The 19,610-nt window shown below is 46.7% G+C and overlaps 1 protein-coding gene and 2 long non-coding RNA genes across 3 annotated transcripts; all 3 read left to right on the top strand.

The window, feature by feature from the left end:
- Positions 1 to 3: 3 nt before the first annotated feature.
- LOC120393200 lies at positions 4 to 2,993 on the top strand. Its single transcript, XR_005591939.1, has 3 exons — positions 4 to 40; positions 859 to 1,011; positions 2,932 to 2,993. It is a non-coding gene; the product is annotated as an uncharacterized LOC120393200 (long non-coding RNA).
- Positions 2,994 to 3,063: 70 nt separating this feature from the next.
- Positions 3,064 to 14,160, top strand: LOC120393197 (maestro heat-like repeat-containing protein family member 2B). The gene is made up of 9 exons (XM_039517777.1): positions 3,064 to 3,086; positions 4,444 to 4,606; positions 5,056 to 5,249; positions 8,315 to 8,452; positions 8,658 to 8,712; positions 10,480 to 10,547; positions 11,862 to 11,982; positions 13,055 to 13,210; positions 14,047 to 14,160. The coding sequence occupies exons 1-9, from the start codon at positions 3,079 to 3,081 to the stop codon at positions 14,158 to 14,160; spliced, it is 1,017 nt and encodes a 338-aa protein (XP_039373711.1). The 5' UTR covers positions 3,064 to 3,078.
- A 2,702-nt stretch (positions 14,161 to 16,862) lies between these two features.
- On the top strand, positions 16,863 to 17,499 carry LOC120393199. Its single transcript, XR_005591938.1, has 2 exons — positions 16,863 to 17,128; positions 17,263 to 17,499. It is a non-coding gene; the product is annotated as an uncharacterized LOC120393199 (long non-coding RNA).
- Positions 17,500 to 19,610: the final 2,111 nt, after the last annotated feature.

Here is a 19,610-nt window from a genome sequence, read left to right as displayed (position 1 = left end):
CCCCGAGGCTCTGTTTCAGGCATCTTCCAAAATGGCCAGGGTAACTGACTCAAAAAACTTGTGCGGATGTTCTAGTGACCAGGCACCCTTCATTTTACATTTACGCTTTCATGATGCCTTTCCGTACTTGGAGCGAGCTGTGGGCGAGGGGCATTCGTTGCTAGTAACCAGCAAGATGCTTTTCATAGATGTGTGCTATGAATGCCATGTAAAATCCAGATTCCACAGAATGTTGCACGCCCATGAAAATGCACACGCAGATGCGCACACATGTACCTATCCAGCTATCCATGAGAAAAAACTGTATTAGTGGAACATCAAGCTGAGAACCCATCCAGTCTTCATTCTGTCACCTTGTGGGTTTGCCTTAGCCTATATTTGTGTGCATGCCTCTCTTGACTTCATTGTATATATTGTAAAAAGATGCAGTGTATCTAAGAGAATACAAACTGGAAACTTACCTCCTGCATATCCAGTACAATGTTGTGCTAACTGTGCAACAGAAGCTTTGCCTCGAACCTGATCTCATTAGTGTAGAATACAAAAATGTAGTATATAGACTATGGAGAGAATTTTAATCCCAAATGGCTAGCTGGACATGAGGCTAATTAACAAATTGTTAATTAATCAGAAGGGTAGCCATGTTAGTCTGGATCTGTAAAAGCAGCAAAGAGTCCTGTGGCACCTTATAGACTAACAGACGTATTGGAGCATGAGCTTTTGTGGGTGAATACCCACTTCGTCGGATGCAATTTGCTGATGCATAGATATTTTTCCATAGAGATATTAGGCCTCCATTTTTACAAGTGCTGGAGCCAAACATCATTGCAGTCTCTCCTGTTTTTGATTTGTTCCCAGGTTGTTAGTGAGTACTTTCCCCCAGAACAGGCCACAGCCTTTATTGAGGCCACAGTGGAAAGTATGCTGTCTGCCAGCCCCACCTGTGCCACAGCAGCTGGACTGTGGATGAAGGTTATACTGAAGGAGTGTGGAGATGCCATGCTTGATAAGGTAAAACGGGAAACTGGAGAGGTTTTCTGCCTAAACACGAGGCTTTTAGATCTTTGCCCTCATGTGTAATGAACAAAAATCTTGCTGTTTCTCCCCCTCGGACATAGAGTCGATTCCATCTCTGTTCCCACCCTAAACTAGGCAATGGCAGAATCAATAGCAATAGACAGAGAGAATCCAAGGGAAAAGGAAGATGGTTGGTTATTTATTTGTCTGGCTTGTTGCCACAGTATTCAGCCAAGAAAGGCTTGAAAAAACACTCTGGGGAAAAGACAAGAAGACAGAATGACCGGCACTTGGAGGCATCCAGTTCTTAGGAGGCCTATGGCTAAGGGCTACCTGGATAAAAATAGCCCTGTAGTCATTCCCAGGGAGTCTGGAGCCTGGGCTCTGAGACCCACCCTCTTGCCAGGTTTCAGAGCCTGGGCTGCAGCCCGAGCAGGAACAGCTACACTTTTAGCCACATAGTGCAAGCCCCTCAGGCCCAGGTTGACCTGAGCTCTGAAACTCACTGCTGTGGGATTTTTTTGGTGTGTAGACGTACCCTTTAAGAATAGAAGGAGGGAGGGAGAAAACTATAGTGTCTTTGGGATCCACTATTTATATGCCTTATTCTGGAGCCCAGTGCGTTAGGGCTAGATGAAAGGAGCACTCCACAAATCTTCTATCAAGGCTGGTGAAAGGCCTCAGGACAGGGAACCCTCGCAGCAGAACTGCCACGTTTGCACAGTGTTTCGAAGATGTGAAGGGCTAGGAATGAATGAGAGGTCGTCACCTGTTCATAGTCCCAGGCATTTGCACACTGTGTTTAAAGCACTTGCATATTTTGTGCTTGTGGTTGTTTATGAACTGTGCATCCTTCGAGGCAAATGGTTGCATTTGGCTGCTTAAATCACACCTGCAAAATCTGGGCAAGCAAAGCCTTCTTTTGTGCATGCCAGCTGGTTTATTTAATGCATAGCTGGGCACCACCACATTAAATTACCTGGTATGTACAGGGAAACCCCGCTCAGGGGCGGCTCCAGGCCCCAGCACGCAAAGCGCGTGCTTGGGGCGGCACGCCGCGGGGGTGCTCTGCCGGTCGCCTGCGGGAGGTCCACCGGAGCCACGGGTGCCACCGTGCTTGGGATGGCGAAATGGCTAGAGCCGCCCCTGACCCTGCTATAATGCGCCCCGTAATAATGCGAATTCGGCTATAACACGATTGTAAGGTGGCTCCGGCCGCCCCAGGCCAAAAAAAAAAAAGCAGCTGGAGCGCTGCGGAAGCGCAAAAGAGAGAGAGAAAAAAGAGAGAGAGAGAGAGAGAGGCTTTGTGAAGGGAGAGGGGCTGGAGTGCCCCCAAAGGGGAAAAAAAAGCAAAAAATGGAATGTGCCTTCCCCACTGCCTCTTCCCACCTGCCCCCGCTTACCCTTTTGGTGAGAAGAGCCACTCTCTCCCCGGCTGCTCCTCACTCTTCCTCTGCCTGTTGCACGTCTCCCCTGCTCTCCCCAAGTGTTTCCCTCTCTCCCTGCATGGCTGAGAGCCCCCGCTGCTGGAGCTCCACCCTTTCAGTTACTGCGGTGGGCAGTTCGCAAATGAAAGTAGTTTTCTGCCTAAGAGAAATCGACCGGCTTGAAACTGACCAGCTTGAAATGGTAAACCCCGCTATACCTCAACCCCGCATTTAGCATGATCCAATTTTTTGGACCCTGATCATCGTGTTATAGCGGGGTTTCGCTGTATGTGTGTGTGTCAGTGTTAATTTTTACAGCCAAGTGTGGGCAATTGTTGTGGGTTAAAGTTATACAGACATATTTGAACGTTTGTTTCTTGAGGAATTTCTAAAAAAGCAGCAAATGTCTAAATAAAAGTTTTGATTCTGTAGAATGAATGGAGAGAAAGGAAAAAGGGACATTTCTTTCTGGTTTTGTTCCTTCCAGGTGCCAGCTATTGTGGATATAATATATAGCCACATGGCTACTATCCAGGAGGGCAGCTTGAGGCAATTCCTGCTGGAGGCAGTGTCTATTTTAGCTCACCATCACCTAGAGGCAGTGATCTCCAGCCTACTCAGCAACCATCTGCCAATGGACAGGTATATACCGCTACCTATTGCATTCATCTTGGTAAAACATGGATCCCACAGCTTTGCTGGGAGATGTAGGGCTTTATTTAAGCAGCAGACATTTTGGGATAATTACTGATGGTTAATAGCCTGGGTCTTTCTCCAGGAAGGTCCAAGAGCATGGTAAGGTGGGGTGTGGAGAGAAATTAAGTGTCATTCTGTTTCCATTAATTCATAACTGCTTTGACATCCTAAAGACCTAACTTTACTGGTATAACTGGAGTGTATTGTTGGAAACATCTACTTCTCTAGCAGGGCTGGCTCCAGGGCTTTTGCTGCCCCAAGCAGCAAAAAAAGGGCGGGGAATAAAAAAACCCTGTGATCGTGATGTGCAGCTCTACTCCTTCGCTCCGAGAAGGAGTGAGGGACCAGCCGCCGAATTGCCACCGAAGACCCAGATGTGCTGCCCCTCACCATTGCCTGCCCCAAGCAGCTGCTTGCTGGGCTGGTGCCTGGAACCGGCCTGGCTCTCTAGACACCTGAATTGACCTCACTTTGGAAATTAGCAATTGCTGTTGATTTCCTGGTAGCATGACAGCTTCAAGTCCAATCCCTGGCTGATGACAAAGAATAGGGCCAATATTGTCATCAGACCGCCGCTTGGTATCAGTCAGGGTGTGGCTGCTAGAATAGAGTTGCTGTCCTTGGGATTTAAAACTGGACTGGAAGCAGATCCATCATTTCATTTAAAGGTCCCCAACTGGGTTATCAGTTATCAGTGCTGGAATCTAAGACCATAAGAACGGCCATACTGGGTCAGACCAAAGGTCCATCTAGCCCAGTGTCCTGTCTTCCGACAGTGGCCAGTGCCACATGTCCTAGAGGGAATGAACAGAACAGGTAACTGTCAAATGATCCATCCCCTGTTGCCCAGTCCCAGCTTCTGGCAAACAGAGGGTAGGGACACCCTTTGTGAAGGGGAACTAGGATGGCCATGAATATTCGTTCTCATAATTGTATGTCCAGTTAGTAGAAATGTGGCTTTTCTTTCATCCACTTGCCTTCCAAACCCTGGATCTTTGGGAGCCACATGCTCATGAGTCCATATTTCCTGGGGAGTGGGAAAACAGGAACTGAGGTTGGCGCTCTGTGTCCTGTCCTTCGGAAGTCTAGTATTAATGGTTAGGCTGCAGTAAGACTAGGTCACTTAACCTAGTTCTGTAACTGGAAACTCAATATTTAAACAGGAGGAGCGTTAAAGGAGGACAGTGCTCCTAACTTTCTCCTCATAGGCAAGGAGAAAAGTTGGTCTTTACTTAAATAGGACGCATTCAGTCTGAGCCACAAAAGTGTCCAGGGGTCACATGTAACTTCTGTTAAATTGCAGTGACACCAGTGAGCTGTGGAGATCTCTAGGGGGAGAGCCCTTGCTTGCCACTCAAGTCTTACAGGTCCTAATAGAAAAAATAAAGACGTCAACAAGCCAAGAAGGCAGCATCACCTCAGAGACTGAAACTGACAGGCATTTGGCAGCTGCTGAACCTCTCTCAGTAAGTTAGATGACAGACACGCCTTTCAGGCTTTCCTCTGCCCTGTGACAATCCTGCTGATGGAAAGCTAGAAGTGTGGTAGAATATTGCTGTGTGGGCACTTCTCCTCTGATGTACTGTTTCCCTGAGTCCAGCTCTGCTGTCTGTGGAACAAATACGCAGTTTTAGAGTACGTGGCTGATTTACTTAATAACATCTGGCAATTAGAAAGTCTTTGAACCAGGTTTCTCACAGTGCTTTGCAAATATTCCTTAGGACTCACAACATGCCTTGGTAGGTCATACACATTTTTACAGATGTGGGAAACTGAGCCATGAGTTAAGGGAGTTGCTTGCAGTCATTCAAGTTACCGGCAGAAGTGAAAATTCAGTACAGCTGATATCAGAAGGGGAGAAGAGGGTGTGATGGTGTTGGAGGAGATCTCATTTTTTACCATGCTCTCCTTTCAGGCAACATGTGCCATCTTTGAGGTGGTGTCAGCACAGCAGTCGAGCAAAGCTGTGCAGGAGCTGCTCCCAGAGTTGTTTCCTGTTCTCCTGCAGCAGGTCAGCCGAACCTCAGGACAAAAGATGCCTTTGCCAAGGATAAGAAGCCGGAGCCTATTCCAAAAAGACCAACAACATACTGAGGGCAACCCTTGCTGGTAATTAGAAGGAAGGGAGAGAAACAAAGAATTCCAATAGAGTTGTGTGACACTCCCCAGGAATTTCCAGGGTTATGAGGCACCTTACCATTGCCTGCCCTTAGAGTGAGGAAGTCTTGTCTGTGTCTGCTGTGGGTCAGTTCCCTAAAATGACCAGGCTCTGGCAAAACAAGCACTGCCATCCAGGCCTCCTCAGACCCCAGTCTCTTTGTACAGGTTAGTGATAGGCACACACCAACCCCCGAGTCTTCTGACCATTCCGTATAGTGTCCAGACCTTTATCCACTGAACACCCACAGAATTACCAGGCCTGCTGTTCCCAATGGAACAGTACACACCAGTTTACTTCCTATAGTTTAGACTCTATACTTTATACTTTATTACTTATACTCTATAGTGCAAAACACACAGCACTTAGATATATTTATAGTGCAAACAAGAACAGAGATGGTCAAAGAACAGAATTTCCAGTGACAGTGAGTAAGAATGCAAGCAAAAAATGGTTACATGTCAAATGAAATCATAACATGGTCCTAGAGACTAAACTTAACCAACAGGTTAACCTCCTGTCTAAAGATGTTTCTCACCCAACGTTCTCAACCAAGCCTGATAGTGACCCCGCTGTCCGTCTCGCTGTCCATCTACTTCCTAAGTGAAAGATGCCAGGGTGTCTTCTTTGTCCCCCAAATATACTAGAGCAAACCTTTGAGGTGTACCCCAAAATTGGGTCCCCACTCCCTGTCTCCTTCCTGTTACTTTTCTTTCTTTGAAGTTCTCACAGTCCTGAACTGAATGTGAACCCTACATGCTTAATTTACATGTAAACAAACAGATGGAGAAACATTTCTTGCCTTAAAGAAAACCATTTTTTCACCTTTCCTGGTGACTAGTCCCTAGACACAGATCATAAGAATGTAATTTTCAATGCATAGACATGGCTCTTTACACAGCATCTGTAGATGTGTTTCACAATGATATTGGGGACATGAGCTTTTATTTGAGACTCATATGGCAATCTTTTAGTGATCTTTTAGCCCCTTAAACCACTGACTCACTCTGGGAATGTCCGCCTCTGCAAATTCCTCTGTAACTTTAACTGGGGTCCAGATTAACTGGCTGGTGCCACGTAACCTATACTCAGGTATGCTCAGGGTGACTCTGAAGAAACTTCCAGAATCATGCAGTCCATGATCTCCCCCACAGTTTGAGTATGTGGCCTTACCAGTAAGTGGTCCAATCTTTCAATTTCTATGCAAATGCACAGAGGCCTAATCCCTCAATCCATCTTTCAACTCTCCATTTCTGGCAGTACTTTTCTGTGGACAGGCCCCACCTCGTCCAGCATGGCTGCCTTAATCACGTCCTAATCTCTTGCCCGCTAATCACTAAGAGCCATATATGTGCTTCCCCGGTTAAATGGGGTGTCAGTCGAAAGGCCCACATTGTTCTGTCCTTGTGAGGTCTCACCACTGCTCCTTTAAGAGTAACCAAAACCAGATCAGGGTTGTTCGCAGGTCCCATTTTACAGAGTCTGATCTCCTGTGCCTGGTTTCCATTTCCTGTCACAGGACTTGCCAGATTTTGGAGGAGTTGTTGCCAGACCTGGGCTTGTTCCTGTATAAATTCCTGAAGGCTCTTTTGCTGTTAAACCTACCAGGCAAGCAAAGGCTGTTTTTCTGCCTGGTGGGATTGTTAGAAGGTCTGTGGGGTCTTCTACACCAGCATTTCTCAACTGGGCCGGTTTTAGGGGGTCCGCCAAGCAGGGCTGGCAGTAGACTAGCTGGGGCTTAGGGCAGAAAGCTGAATCTCTGAGCCCAGCCAGGCTGGAGCCCTGAGGCCCAGCACCTGCACTAAAGCCCCAGCCCCTGCACCCTGTGGAGTTAAAATCTAGAGCCAGGAGCCCCAAACTCTGATGCCTGGCAGGGCAGAGGCCTGGGAGTGGGCCATGGAGTATTTATAGCTTGTTGAGGTGAGAGGAGGCTCAGAAACAGAAAGGTTGAGAACCCCTGTTCTAGACTTCTCCTTGCTGCTTCACCACCCATTTCAGTGTGTTCCCTCCATCACCCAGACTGCCAGACCTCTACCCCGGCTTCTCCAGCAGGCTCTCCATTTGCATAGATAACAGGGAAGTCCCTGATGAGCCCCCAGCTGTGACAGGGAGGGGTGTTGCACCCCCACATCTTCTACGAACACAGACCATGTTGAGACTTTCTTGCTTGTAAACACCAATGTGTAGTCTATTTAATCCCCCTACCAATACATAGCACCTTTATCTTGTATCTCAACTTTCTAAACTCTTCTCCAAAATGGGGGGAAGGTGTTTCCACTCAGAGAGCTCACTTTGTCAGGCTCTCCCAGCTTTTTGTCTTTCTGTTTCTCTTTGGGTGACCAGACAGCAAGTGTGAAAAATCAGGACAGGGGGTGGGTGGTAATAGGCACCTGTATAAGAAAAAGCCCCAAATATCGGGATATCTGGTCACCCAAGTTTCTTTCTCTGTCTGTTCCCCTCAAAGGGCTCCTGCCCATGTCCTTTTATACAGTTTCCCTGTTAATGGAATGATTGGTTCCATGACTCACTAGCCCCAATCTGACCTCGTAATCAGCTACACCTCTGTCCAATTAGGCTTTCTGTAAGGAACTGAATTAGTACTAATAGTGACCAGAGTGCTGACTCAAGTGCATACCCTCAGCACTCTGTCACATCATATCTGGAGATACAACCCCAAAATATCCACTAGTGATCACCACATTCTATGCCCCCCAGTTTTTGGGTCCTGATCATGTATCTTTTTTATATCCTTGTACTCTGCTAGTATCCATACTCCTTGCAGAAAGTGAAAAATGACTGCAAAATTTTGTCCCTAGCAAAACTAGTTATATGAGATGTATGAGACAGAAACATACCTCCTGGCATCAAGTCCTTCCAGGGACACTGGTGTCCAGGATATTGCCAGTGGATGAACTGTCGATGAACAGCAGACCTGACAAGTAACCTGGGCTTCCTGACTCTGTTCAGGCTGCACCTTCCTACTGATTGCTGCAGTTCTGTGCCTCTCTTTCCCCAGGTTTTCTGTCCAAGCGTTAGAATCTGTGCTTTCCAAAGCTGGGAATGAGAGACTGGTGAGAGTGCTCAGGACGCAGAAAACATGGATTCTGCTTGAAAACCCCCAGACTCACCATGAGGGAGTGTGTCTGCTGGTGAGGTAAGAGATCTAAGAGGCATGATTTTATCCTTGGGAATCAGTAGCAAATAGAGTGGTTGAGAGGGAACCTCCAGTTTATAGCTTGTGGGGAGTGCCCTGGGTGGAAACACACAGCTCCCAACCATAGATATCAGAGCTGTCTGCTCAGAGCAGCTGAGTTTTTGAAGTGTGCAATCGACCCCATAAGCGGTTTTTTGCCTTCCAGTGGTCTGCTAAGATTTGGACTAATAACACTTGAGATCATCCAGAGCCTCCCCTGGGTGAATTCCCCAATGGAAAACTTCCGAGTCACCGGCACAGCTTTCCTTGCCCAGGTAAGACACAGGGCTCCGAAGAGCAGTTTCACCATTAGACCACTGTCTGTTTGCCTTTCTTTTAAGGAGTTGTACAGTTCAGTTCATAGGAGTAACTGTCATTTTAGATAGTAGACTGGGTCCCCCTTTATATGGAAACCTGACAAGAAACTTCATTCTACCTTTCGGAGTCATTCTCTCGCTGATATTTGTATTGCTGTCATTGCCTATACTAGCTACACAACCACAGGTGCTGGCTGAGAGAGATACAGACAGAGTTTGAAGTACTGGACCTCTTCTGCCAAGTCCCAGTGCTGATACTAACCAACAGCTCCTGGTTTTGGTTTCACTCAGCAGATCTTCGGAATGAACCTAGTGTCCTAATACTATAAAACAAGCAACATACAAATACATTCACATCTGTCTTAGGTTCTCATGACTATTGTATCTGAGTACCTCAAAACTCATTTATGTATGTATGTATCCCCACAACACTCCTGGGAGGTAGGGAAGCACTATTATTCCTATTTTACAGGCAGGGAGCTGATGCACAGAAGGGCTAAGTGATTTGCCAAGGTCACCCAGGAAGTCTTTGAGGGAGCAGGAATTTGAACCTGGGTCTCCTAAGTCCTAGACAAGTGTGTTAACTGCTGGACCATCCTCCCTTTCTACAGCCCTCCTCTAACATCTGCATCATATTTCCACTTATGCTAAGTAACTATCTTAGGGGCTCATCTGGTTCTAAGGAAAACAATCGATCTGTGTCTGGGATGGGCTGTACCTGGGCTTTGAGGCTCCTTACAAGAGGCCCCATGGTCCTACTGCACCCTGCCCCAGGAAAAGAGCCACAAATCTGGGTCTGTCTAGAGAGGCCTCATGAGAGCAGCCAATCGGAGCCCATCAGGCTCAGCTAAAAGGAGCTGCAGGGCCTTAGCAGGTCAGTTCCTGCCAGGAATTGGAGGGGCAAGAAAGGGTGCTGCTCTCTGGCCACAGAAATTCCAGGGATTGCCAGAGTTTGATTCTGGCAGTATTTGCTTAAGTTGGGTTTGCAGGAAGAGAGTCCTTAAGAACTTGAACCTTGAGGTGAGGGTGAAGCTAAAACTGGCTGGTAGGAAAAAGCAACAATGAACTGAAATCAAGCGGTGCCTAACTACTGTTTACAGGGTCCATGGTTTGGAACTCAGAGTTATGGGCAGGCCTTGGATCCCCTACCACTTACAGTGGCATAAGCCCCAGGAAGGGGACAATGCTTACGGAGAGCTTGAACAAAGAGCAGAATTTCAAGGACCCAGAGTTGGGGCTGGAGACCCTAGTGAGGGCAATGGGACTGTTCTTGACTAGCCCAGAAGGGGTTCATTTGGACTTTGGGACTTAGCCAGAGGCCTGAGCCACAGAAAACTCACTGAGGTCAGCTGGCAGGGTGCACTAGGGGAGAGAAAAGGACTGTGGTACCAGACCTGGCCACTAAGGGGCTCTCAAGAGGTGAGTGGATCCCTATTATAGTGCCCAAAAGGAAAGCTCCATGTTTTTAAGACATTTCTCATTTGTGTGGAATGATAAAGTTAGTGTGTTATGTGCCACGTATCAGAGGGGTAGCCATATTAGTCTGTATCCACAAGACTGTGGCTATAGGAGGACTCCTTGTTGTTTTTAGTGTATTCTATGCCGGCTCAAATTCTATTCCCAATCTTAAGGATCATATTGGTGCTAATGGACATGTTGATTTTATTTCAGCTAATGACTGATCCCATGCTCAGGGAGAAGAAGTTGCTTAAGAGTGTCTTGCGCATCTTGGAAGAAAGGTCACAGGATAGGAACAGCATTGTCCGTCAGATGGCTGTAAGAGGCCTGGGAAATATAGTCGATGGGGCGCCTGTGAAGGTATGAGAGAATACTGAATAGGATGCAACATAAGTAGAGAATCCAAGGGAAATAATTGCTCAGAGTTTACAGAGGCTGCACACAATGCACTAGGCCAAATTCTGCTCTCTCCCATACCCTAGTCACCTTTTTGCAGTCAATACAGAGCAAGCTGGATCCTTTGGTAAACTGGGCATAAGCAAACAATGTGCACTTTAATGTAACCATATGTAAATGTATACATCTAGGAACAAAAAATGCAGGCCATACTTACAGGACGGGAGACTCTATCCCAGGAAACAATGATGCTGAGAAAAAACTTGAGCCATGGCAGATAATCAGTTGAACATAAGCTCCCAATGCGAATTTGTGGCCAAAAGGACTGAAATGATCCTTGGAGGCATAAATAGAGGAATCTTGAAGAAGAGTAAAGAAGTTATTTTCCCTCTGAATATGGCACTCATGTGAGTGCTGCTGGAATGCTGTGTCCAGATCAGATGTCCACAATTCAAGAAGGATGCTGATAAATTAGAGAGGATTCAGAGAAGAGTCACAAGAACTATCAAAGGATTGGAAAATATACCTTTAGTGATAGACTCAAGGAGCTCAATCTATTTAGCTTTACAAAGAGAAGGTTAAGGAGTGACTTGAGGACAGTCTATAACTACTCACATGGGGAACAAATTTTGATAATGGGTTCTTCACATTAGCAAACAATGGTATAACAAGATTCAATGGAGAAAAAGGAAGCTAGATTAATTCAGACTGGTAATAAGGCGTACATTTTTAATAGTAATTTTAATTAATCATTGGAACAATTTACCAAAAGTTGTGGTGGATTTTCGCTCACTAGCAATTTTAAAATCAAGATTGGATGTTTTTCTAGAAGATGTACTCTAGTTCAGAGACTATTTCGGAGAAGTTCTATGTTATGCAGGAGGTCAGACCGGATAATCACAATGAACCCTTTTGGCCTTGGAATCTAAGTAACTAGAAATCTAATAATAGGATTATGCACGTGTATTATGTTACCGAGTTTGGCTCATTGTAGCTAGCACCTGGTCTGAAATATAGCTATAGATCTCAGGAGGGAGAGAGGGTTGATGAAATTCCCACAGCTTCATAACTGCTAAAGAAAAGTTCTTAGAAGTGTGATCAGTGATAAGTTTTCTTTAATGTCGTATGTTTGTACAGGTGAAAAAATACAAGAAGTTTCTTCTGGACATACTGATCGGGGCCTTACATGATATTTTCAGTTCTGAAGTGATTGGTGAGAGCATGAAAGCACTGGCCAAAGTCCTGAAGGAGCTGAAAGAGAAGGACATTGGTTCTTCCTTCAAAGACCTCACCCAACAGATCCGGACCTACTTTGACGATGTATGTGAACAGAACTCTCCAACCCCAGTTCAACCGATCTTGATTAGACTCGATTTACGATGTGTGATGTGGACTCCCTGGGCATTGCTCATGTCAGAGTGCAGAGATTTTAGGCCCCAGGGAAGGGAGGTATTTTACGGAGGAGGAGAACATTAGGAGGACGGGGATGACATCCCTGCTCCCACAGTCTCACCCTTCTGTTCTTCTTGATTGCCACTGAGAACCTCAAAGAAAGTCTGAATACTAGATTAGGTAGCTAGATAACCATGAAAAGGGGGTTACAGAGTGCAATAGAAAGTGTTGGGCCTGCTCTATACTGTTTTTATGTGAGAGGGTTGGAATGATAATTCTGTTTTGCAGAGAATTTTTGAGATTTCAAATTTTGGTTTTGTTCCTATTTGTGGGAACCCCTCCCCCAAACTTCAGAACTCCTTGTGAAACAGAATTACTATTCTCAACCTAGCTCTGTTGGAAGCCTTGGCCTGGGGCAGTCTGCTCTCAGACTTTCCTGGTGCTGGGAACCTAGGAAACTCTGGGAGCTAGAGGTGCCAGAGAGTTGCAAATTTGAGAGCTAGGACCCCCAGGGTCATAGAATTGGAAGGGACCTCAGGAGGTCATCTAGTCCAACCCTCTGCTCAAAGCAGGACCAATCCTCAGCTTTTTATCCCAGTTCCCAAAATGGCCCCCCAGGGACTGAACTCACAACCCTGGGTTTAGCAGGCCAATGCTCAAACCACTGAGCTATTCTTCCCCCCAAAGCTGGGAGCCTGGAAGCCTATGATCCCAGTCAGCCTGCTAGATTGGCTGCCAAGGAGCTGGATGGGTGTACTGGTAAGACACCAGGCAGGTTTCTAAGGACCCTGCCTGGCTTCTGGAGGAATTTCATCAAAATTGAACTGTCTCTAAAATATTTTCATGAATCAGACAATTCGAATAAAAAATTGGTTAATTAAAGTTTATCTGACTAGCTGTAGTTGCAATCACTCTACTTTAGCGTAGAAGAGACGGCTGTGTGAGGTGCGTGATGGGATTGTCCCTTACTTACCAAGTTGTGGGGCTTTCTTGGCTGTAGGAGGACGATGCTCTTCGCTCAGTGGCCTTTGTCCTATTTGGCATCCTGGCTCAGTTGACAAAGAAAAAACGGAAGGCCTATTTCGCCGAGCAGGTTCGAAAGAGCTGGGTCACACTTCTGCTGCACCTGCAAGACCCAAGCCCCAAGGTTTCAATGGTAAGACCAACAGTGACTTATTTACTAAGCCAAAGGAATCTTCCTCCCAATGTCAGGGGAGCACTGCTATTCCTGCTTGTTGTGGAGGCCCAAATTCTCCCCTCAGTTCATTGCCCTCCTGCTGAGTCAGTTCCAGCCAGGTTGGTCCATGGCTGCCTCACCAGAATCCAGGATAGGTCATGGGTCTGACCCCGACAGGTCTCTGTTCCTGTCTGTCTCTGCACCCCAGGCCCCTGCCTCCCCAGAACAGAGGAGAGACCACAGCTGTGCCTGGTGAAGCAGCTTTCATCGGTATATCTGTTCCCAAAAGACATTGATGCTACCTCCAGGTTTCAGTGGAAGCTCTCCCCTCTATTAGTCATTCCTGCATGTTTCTGCCAGTCACATCCAGATGAATCCCTTTTTGTCCTGGAATAGATGAGCAGTCACGCAGATGAGTTCCCTTTGATTGAACACAGCACTCGGTAGGGAACAATTCAATGGTGTGACACTCTTTTTCAGGAATGCAGAGCTACATTTCACCTCTGTTTCCCATTTTTGGGACTGAAGAGACTCCAACATGCGATCAATAAGCACCTTGGTGGCAGAGCCGAGCTGAAGCCTGAAGAGCTCCAGGTGGACATTTGCAGACACCTTGTGAGTGAGCTGTTGAATTGTATGAGATTATTGGCTGGAGGGTGATGGGAAATGTAAATCTGCCCCAGATTCCCATTTTTCCCACTTCTACCCAGCCACCTGTTCTTTCTCTTATTTACCTGTGGTTCATAAAAGCATGTGCTGGCAGTCAAAGGGCACTTCTAGCCAGAGAGAGCTCATGTGTCCCTGATTTCCTCTAGGCCAAAGAAAATGCAGAACTGCTGGAAAACTTGTACAGCACCACCATCACGTACTTCAGTAGCAGCTGGGAATGGATCCGGGCAGTTGCCGCCAACTTAGCTGGTGAGAGATGATGCCCAGTGTCCCTTTTGATATTCCCATTGAGGGAGACAAAAAAAATCCCACTGTGCAGCACTGAGCTGCCATTAATCTCTCTGTGCCTCAGCTTCCCAGCCATAGATGGAGATGTTAATGTCCCTACCTCTCCAGGATGGTGGTCGGAGGAATTCATTAGTTGCTATAAAGTGCTTCGAGATTGTTGCAGGGGAAGCACGGTGCAGTCATTTCGTAGTAGTGGCTGGGACACTGTCACGTAGGGCATGGTTACACTTTGAGCTGGGGGTATAATTCCCAGCTTGATGAGACACACCCGCACTAGCCCTGTGTGCTAAAAATAGAGAGTAGCTGCGATGGCAGGAGCAGCAGGAGGTTTAACCACCCCAAGTATGATCCCATCCAAACCCCAAAGTCTATTCTCACAGTGGCTGCTCCTCCCACGGCTTGTGCTGCCTTAGCTACATTCTAATGCTAGCGCTGTCAGAGCTAGTGTGGGCCTGTCCCATTGAACTGGGTGTGATACCCCTAGCTCAAAGTGCAGACCTACCCAGTGCTGTTCAGTGCTCCTCACTGGGAGGCAAGCAGCCCACCTCCCCATAGCACCTGCTGTTTCACCTTCCTGGCCACAGCACCTTGTCAAGGAAGCATTAGGTTCCTCCTCTTTGACCCAGTGCCCTCTTCTCCCTAGCACACCCATGTGAGACAGGCAGGCATTGTGGCTCACCTATCAGTCACCTTGTGAGATCCCTGCTTAGAACTCACTTATTCCTGGCCCCAGTCCTTTGCTCAGACCACTAGACCAAGACACTATCTTAGTATGTCTCCAATAACTGACTGCAGTGGCAAGAGGAGCACAGACTGTTTCAAGCAAATGGGTTTTATGTAAACATTCTTTTTAAAAAATGTCTCTCTCATTCTCTTCAGTGTGGACTCTAAACTGCTCTAGCATCCTCTTGCCCACAGCTCACCCTTAGGCCCACAGTAGGAGACCCCAAAGACCTGTCTAGAGGCTGCTAATATCACTTTGCACTCAACAAGGGAAGGTTTTATTATTGTTGTTATTTATTTGACATTGTGTGTTTAGGCATCATCCTGGAACACACAGACACTCAGCGTATGAAATGGCTGGACCTGGAACATCTGCTGATGTGTAAGTGATAAATACAGCTGAAGTCCTGCTCATTAATGAGTTATAAAGGAATTTAGCTGACAAGCAGCAGTAACCGATACCACTGGTGCAAAATGCATCAGCCACACATCAAAGGACAAATTCACTCTTGCCCAGTAAAAAGTCAGCCTTAATTTCCCCTGAAGGAGGAAGCTGCAGAAGGTGTGATATGAGTCAGTGCATCTCTTGGTTGTCCTGGCAATGCCCCCTCCCCAGCCAGTGCTATCCACACTTTGGGCTTTATTGGCTTTCTGTGGACTCCCCAAGTGAGAAGTAACCACTTTCTGCTACCCCAAATTTCCCACCAGCAATTTTGCTTCCAGTAGGTGCCCTGTATCATGCGCAAACCAGCTTGGACCTGGCCTGTGTTAAATTCCAGGTTGAGTTGAGCTCAGGCAGTGGCTCCTGAATAGAGCTGGAAAATAACTGAAAAGTGGAAGCTATTGAAACAATGGACCTTCTTCCATTTGCAGCAGAGTGGATGACTTTCTGGTAGAGTCAGGGTCTCCCCACAGTTGGGAGCATGGAAGGGACCCAATGGGGGACCCTAAAGCTTTGTTTGTATTGGAGAGCGGCTGTAGTGTGGTATTCAGAAGTAATACGTCTCCAGCTATTTCAGGCACAGGTGACTATATGAAAAGTGAGGCCTATTCATCTATCATGTATTTTCCACCCCAATAGAAGGACTGAGCCCAGTTTCACATTTTTCCATGTGATCATTCTGCTCAGGTACTTCAAGGTTCTGTGATCACGCTTAGCTGTGATTTGACAGTCTGTTCACTAACGTGATGTCCTCTGTAATTTCAGCTCTCCGGGTCCTAGAGAAAGACCCAAGTCCCACTGTCCAGCTGGTGGCAACGGAGATCATAAGTGACATCTGTCCTGGCGGAGCGCTTGGCGAATGAAGCAGAACGGAGACAAACAGAACAAGGCGCTCCAGTGGTATAAGGGCCCTACCATCAATCAAATGTTAACCCCACCCCTTGACCCCGGCAGCAAGATGTGTCATGTGACCCCTCTAAGAACTCCTCCCACTTTCCTCTACCAATCAGGATGGGTTTCGCCCCAATAGGAATGCCCCGAGAGAAGACTTGACCAATCAGGGGGAGTTCTGGGGCAGGTGACCTGTCCTTTGTGTGACCCCTCTAAGAACTCCTCCCACCGCCATCTACCGATCAGGATGGGTTTCAGCCACTGGGGATCACTCCAAGAGGAGATTTGTCCAACTGGGGGGAATTCTGGGGTGGGGTGACCCATCCGGAAGTGCTTCATGTGACCCCTCTAGGAACTCCTCTCACCACCCTTTACCAATTGCGATGGGTTTCAGCTGCAGAGGACTGCCCCAAGAGGAGAGTTGACCAAAACAGGGTAGGTTCTCGGAAGGGGTGAACCTCCCAGAAGAGGGTCGTGTGTCCCCTCTAAGAACTCCTTCCAATGCCCTCTGCCAATCAGAGTGCAGCACATCACCTCATAAGTCCCAGCGCTGGGCAGAGGAGGCCATCTCTTACCAAGAAGACGTGTTTTATGAATTGTGGAAAGGCTGAGAGGAGACATGGACTCCTTTACCACTCCCCTGAGAACTTCAGACTTTGTTTTAGCCCCGAGGACCTTTTGGGCTTGTATGGATAAAGCGCTATAGCAGTTACAGTTCCGAGGAGGGCCCTTTGACTCGACCATTGATAGATACCTCAGGACCCGACCCCGAACCCTTGTGAAGAACCTCGTTGAGTGTGACAACCCCCCCCCCAAAGTGTCAAGATGATCATGGCTTGGGGGAGTCACTGGTGGACAAAGTGAACGGGAAAGACGTTGCTCAGGTAAATGAATGATTAAGAAGCGATGGTCGATCATGGGGGTATAATGGGGTTAGGAATCAACTTGGCATTGCATAAATCTAAGAACAAGCAGGGGGTTGCTTACACTGATTTTTTGTCTGAAAATCTCTCAACAGCTCGACGATGCCTTTCAAGAGGCCTTTGAGAACTTACACATCAGTAGCCCTGTCATGCATCAGCTGATTTTGCTCCTGTCTGAGATGCAGATCTCAAGAGGAAAATCCGGAAAAGGACAAAATAGAAGAATGAACCAGCTCAGAGTCTTTCGTTGTAGGGGTCATGGCGTCCATTTTTACAGGTGGCTGTCAAAGGTTGTGTTAAACCAGGCAATTAATTAAACTTATTTAAATGTGTCCCTATGACTGTATCCCCTCCATACTTGCGTTAGTAAAAGACGGTACCAGGAACAGTCCTGTCTCCACAGCTCTGTTAATGAAAATATATTACATCCCCAGGGAAGCTGGGAGCTTTGGTGGGAGAATCCTCTTTCTGAGTGGCCAAAAAGCACGGTAAAACTTTAAATAGAAGACAGGTAACAGCTTGGCTTTCAGATCAGATGCTTACACTTTACACAAACTGGCTCAAATACATTTTAAAAGAAACAAGACCATTGTTTCAGATGTGGACGCGCAATGGCAGGCAGATCTGGTAGATGTGCACCGGTTCTCCAAACACAACAGAGGCTTTAAGACGTGTTATCTGACTTTATAAAGAGTGACAACCGGAGCTTTCACAGAACTATACGTACCAGACCTGCTGATGTTAATCCTTCACATTCTCTGAAGATATGGAAAACAGTTTATAGAGATGGTTTTAAAATAAAGCCAGTTGTTGCCCCTTTTAGAAAAGGCGACCACGTGAGACTATCTAAAGTCAAAGGAGCCTTTGAAAAAGGTTATGAACAGACGTTTACTGATGAGCTATTTATAGTGGATGAAGCCTTAACCAGGAGCCAGAGACCTATATACTGATTAAAAGATTACGAGGGTGAGACAGTTACTGGATCTTTTTACCCTGAAGAATTACAAAAAGTAAACCCCAAACGAGACAGGATTTACAGGATCGAAAAAGTTCTAGTGGATAAAGGAAAAGGGAGAAGAAAGCAGCTACTGGTGAAATGGTTTGAGGAGGCGATAAGTTTAACAGCTGGGTGGAAGCTTCTCAACTCTGTGACATTTAGACACGAACAAAAGAAACAAACAAAAAGATTCCTCCTGCAAAGACAGAGAGAGAGAAAAATGAGCGACAGCGGATTCTCCATTACGTTGCCCAGCAATGCCAGCTCTGCAGTTTTTCCTCAGAACACCAGCTTGAGCTTTACAATACGGCTAATTAAGCCCTAGGATGTCCGGAGAGCCTGGGAGGTGGGTTAGTGGAAATACAATAACCGCCCAGCCGGAACACTATCAACGAAGACACCCCTTTTGAAATCACCTTTGCAGGTATGGCATGGAGTTTATCCTACAACGAGGTTATTACTCGTCCATACCTGAATTATTGGATCATATGAACAGTACTTTGGCTCGTCATCCCACACCGCCTGAGGTGGTCATGAACTACGACCCTGGGGGTAGAAAAGTTAGTCTTAAATCTGCCGATTTTACTTGTATGTTTTCTATCAGCGGGGAGCTAGCTAACATTCTAGGTTTGGGCCCGAAGCACAGCGTCCAATAATTCCCCTTCTCAGCAGACATCACAGGGCTTTTAATTTCTTGCGTCTGTTCACAGATATTGTAGAACACGAGTTTGTGGGGGACTTTTCTGTTCCCCTGTTACGTTGTGTCCCTGTCCGAGGAAGGAACAACGAGTTTGCCACCATCCCCTATGATAAACCTCATTACGTTCCTGTCAGAAAACACCACATCGATACCATTACCATTGAAATAGACAGATTAGAACAGACACGTCTTGTATTGCTTTGGCAAGGTGATCATCAAGGGGCACCTGTGTCCCCGGAGAGAGCGAAGTTTCTAAAAAGCAAAACATTATGGCGATCCTAAAAAATTACAGCGACCCCACCATCTACAGGAACTATTACAAAGCCCAGGTGGGATATGCCCTTCCTGGATGTACGAGGCTGGCGTAGGTGGAATATTCCGTAACCGAGCCTCTGCAACCAGACTTCGAGGCAGAACACTGCGTGAGAGAATACATGAATCTGGTACAGACAGCTGGTAAACATGTAAAAGATCATTCTCTGTTAATCAACCGTGAGGAATTTGCACGGGGTTACACCTTGTTTGCCTTTGACCTGTCTCCCAACCAAGAATGCACCAATCACTGTTCCCTGTTTAAAACCGGGAACCTGAGAGCAGAAATACGTTTTGGGACGGCTTTAACCGTCACCGTCAATATGATCGTGTATGGGGTTTTTGACAACATCATAGTGATAAATCAGAGGAGAAATGTTCTGCTTGACTATATGTGAACATGGACACCGTGCAGCTCTCACGTGTCTCATCAA

The sequence above is a fragment of the Mauremys reevesii genome, unplaced genomic scaffold (assembly GCF_016161935.1).
Source record: "Mauremys reevesii isolate NIE-2019 unplaced genomic scaffold, ASM1616193v1 Contig160, whole genome shotgun sequence".
Taxonomy (NCBI): Eukaryota; Metazoa; Chordata; order Testudines; family Geoemydidae; genus Mauremys; species Mauremys reevesii.
This window is presented reverse-complemented; position numbering and strand designations above follow the sequence as displayed.

Excerpts from the sequence above, each read along its gene's own strand:
- LOC120393197 (XM_039517777.1), top strand. Across the intron at positions 5,250-8,314 it reads ACTGAGGGCAACCCTTGCTG|GTTTTCTGTCCAAGCGTTAG; the intron begins GTAATTAGAAGG and ends CTCTTTCCCCAG. Across the intron at positions 8,453-8,657 it reads GGAGTGTGTCTGCTGGTGAG|TGGTCTGCTAAGATTTGGAC; the intron begins GTAAGAGATCTA and ends TTTGCCTTCCAG.